General features: G+C 50.0%; 1 protein-coding gene across 2 annotated transcripts; it reads left to right on the top strand.

The window, feature by feature from the left end:
• Window positions 1–123: 123 nt before the first annotated feature.
• Window positions 124–1,758, top strand: LOC306652729 (E3 ubiquitin-protein ligase makorin-1-like). Of its 2 annotated transcripts, XM_079125470.1 has the most exons (2): window positions 124–1,129; window positions 1,197–1,758. In XM_079125470.1, the coding sequence occupies exons 1-2, from the start codon at window positions 292–294 to the stop codon at window positions 1,478–1,480; spliced, it is 1,122 nt and encodes a 373-aa protein (XP_078981596.1). In that variant the 5' UTR covers window positions 124–291; the 3' UTR covers window positions 1,481–1,758. The 2 variants fall into 2 exon arrangements, with proteins under 2 accessions (XP_078981596.1, XP_078981595.1); XM_079125469.1 differs by having other exon boundaries at window positions 124–1,758.
• Window positions 1,759–2,291: the final 533 nt, after the last annotated feature.

Raw genomic sequence — 2,291 nt, 5'->3', positions numbered from 1 at the left:
TTAAGATCATGTATATTGCCTTTGTTGCCTGAAAATCTTTCAAATGATCTAGTCTATTGGTAATGCTTTCCATTGAATTTCAAATTTGTTTTATTGATTCTTCCATTTCAAGAATTACCGGGAACAACAGCCACAACATCAGGAGCAGGAGCGGCAGCGGCGGCGGTGGCAGCGGCCTCCCCCACCCCTATCCCCACAGTCGCTGCCCCGTCCCCGGGGGCGGGAGGAGGGGGCGGCGGCAGCGACAGCAGCGGCGGCGGCTGGACCAAACAGGTCACCTGCAGGTATTTTATGCATGGGGTTTGTAAGGAAGGAGATAACTGTCGCTACTCGCATGACCTCTCTGACAGTCCATATGGTGTAGTGTGCAAGTATTTTCAACGAGGGTACTGTATTTATGGAGACCGCTGCAGATATGAACATAGCAAGCCATTAAAACAGGAAGAAACGACTGCTACAGATCTAATTGCAAAACCATCCCTTGCTGCTTCCTCAAGTCTCTCATCTGTGGTTGGACCGCTTGTCGAAATGAATACAGGAGAAGCTGAGTCGAGAAATTCAAACTATCCAACAGTAGGAGCAGGTTCAGAGGACTGGGTGAATGCCATTGAGTTTGTTCCTGGCCAACCCTACTGTGGCCGTACTGCCCCTTCCTGCACTGAAGCACCCCTGCAGGGCTCAGTGACCAAGGAAGAATCAGAGAAAGAGCAAACTGCAGTGGAAACTAAGAAGCAGCTTTGCCCCTATGCTGCAGTGGGAGAGTGCCGCTACGGGGAGAACTGTGTGTATCTCCATGGAGACTCGTGTGACATGTGTGGGCTGCAGGTCCTCCACCCGATGGATGCAGCCCAGAGGTCACAGCACATCAAATCTTGCATTGAGGCCCACGAGAAGGACATGGAGCTGTCTTTTGCTGTGCAGCGCAGTAAGGACATGGTGTGTGGGATCTGCATGGAGGTGGTCTATGAGAAAGCCAACCCCAGCGAGCGCCGCTTCGGGATCCTCTCCAACTGCAACCACACCTACTGTCTCAAGTGTATTCGCAAGTGGAGGAGTGCTAAGCAATTTGAGAGCAAGATCATAAAGTCCTGCCCAGAATGCCGGATCACATCTAACTTTGTCATTCCAAGTGAGTACTGGGTGGAGGAGAAAGAAGAGAAGCAGAAACTCATTCAGAAATACAAGGAGGCAATGAGCAACAAGGCGTGCAGGTATTTTGATGAAGGACGTGGGAGCTGTCCATTTGGAGGGAACTGTTTTTACAAGCATGCGTACCCTGATGGCCGTAGAGAGGAGCCACAGAGACAGAAAGTGGGAACATCAAGCAGATACCGGGCCCAACGAAGGAACCACTTCTGGGAGCTCATTGAGGAAAGAGAGAACAGCAACCCCTTTGACAACGATGAAGAGGAGGTTGTCACCTTTGAGCTGGGCGAGATGTTGCTTATGCTTTTGGCTGCAGGTGGGGACGACGAGCTGACAGACTCTGAGGACGAGTGGGACTTGTTTCACGATGAGCTGGAAGATTTTTATGACTTGGACCTATAGCAGCTTTGCGTGGCACGGGAACTGGTCTGCGAGCCTCAGACAGTAGCTGTCCCCTGTGCCGCGTGGCAGTGCGTGTTGCTCTCCTAGGCAGGCCTCTCCACTCCAGGTGCTGTCGTGATCACTTACCCAGGGCCTGCTGCTCCCCTCCCCCTTCCCCAAGGAGTGTCTGTTTTCTGTTTCAAAAAGTTACAAAAATAAATCTTAAAGTTAGTTTTTTTGTAACATGAATTTAACTGTCAGACAGTTTGTGTAGGTTTGTTGCGTCATCTGTTTTCAGCCAGGTTATGTCTATGGACTTTTGCACTCATTTCTAGGACCCCAGGTTCAGAAGCAAAAGCACCAGTTGTGCTTTGGGGTCTAAGAGTAGGGGTGATGGGTGAAGGGACCTAAGCTGGCTGGCAGGTAGCCTTCTGCAGATGTAGGAGGTGGGTCCTTGAGGTTTCTGGTAAAGTGTGCACATCTGTGTTTTGTATCAGTTCCCTCTCCTATAATCCCCTCCACGTGCACTTGTCCTGTGGTTTTGGTCTCTTGTTTGATTGCACACAAGGAGTACTACTGGGTATCGAGAACCAGGTGTGAATGTATTGAGTTTAGCATGCTAAGAACATTTGAAAAAACACATAAAAGACACAGTGGCATACCATCAGTGCAGGATTGGCAGTTGACTCCCAATGGCTTGGTGTGTGAGCATGAGCTCGTGAGAAGCTTCCTATCCCTGCATAGGTGCAGTATTTTTAGGCTTA

This window comes from Sciurus vulgaris, assembly GCF_902686455.1.
Source record: "Sciurus vulgaris genome assembly, contig: HiC_scaffold_559_arrow_ctg1, whole genome shotgun sequence".
Lineage (NCBI taxonomy): Eukaryota > Metazoa > Chordata > Mammalia > Rodentia > Sciuridae > Sciurus > Sciurus vulgaris.
The sequence above is the reverse complement of the archived record's forward strand: the minus strand, read 5'-3'. Positions and strand labels throughout refer to the sequence as shown.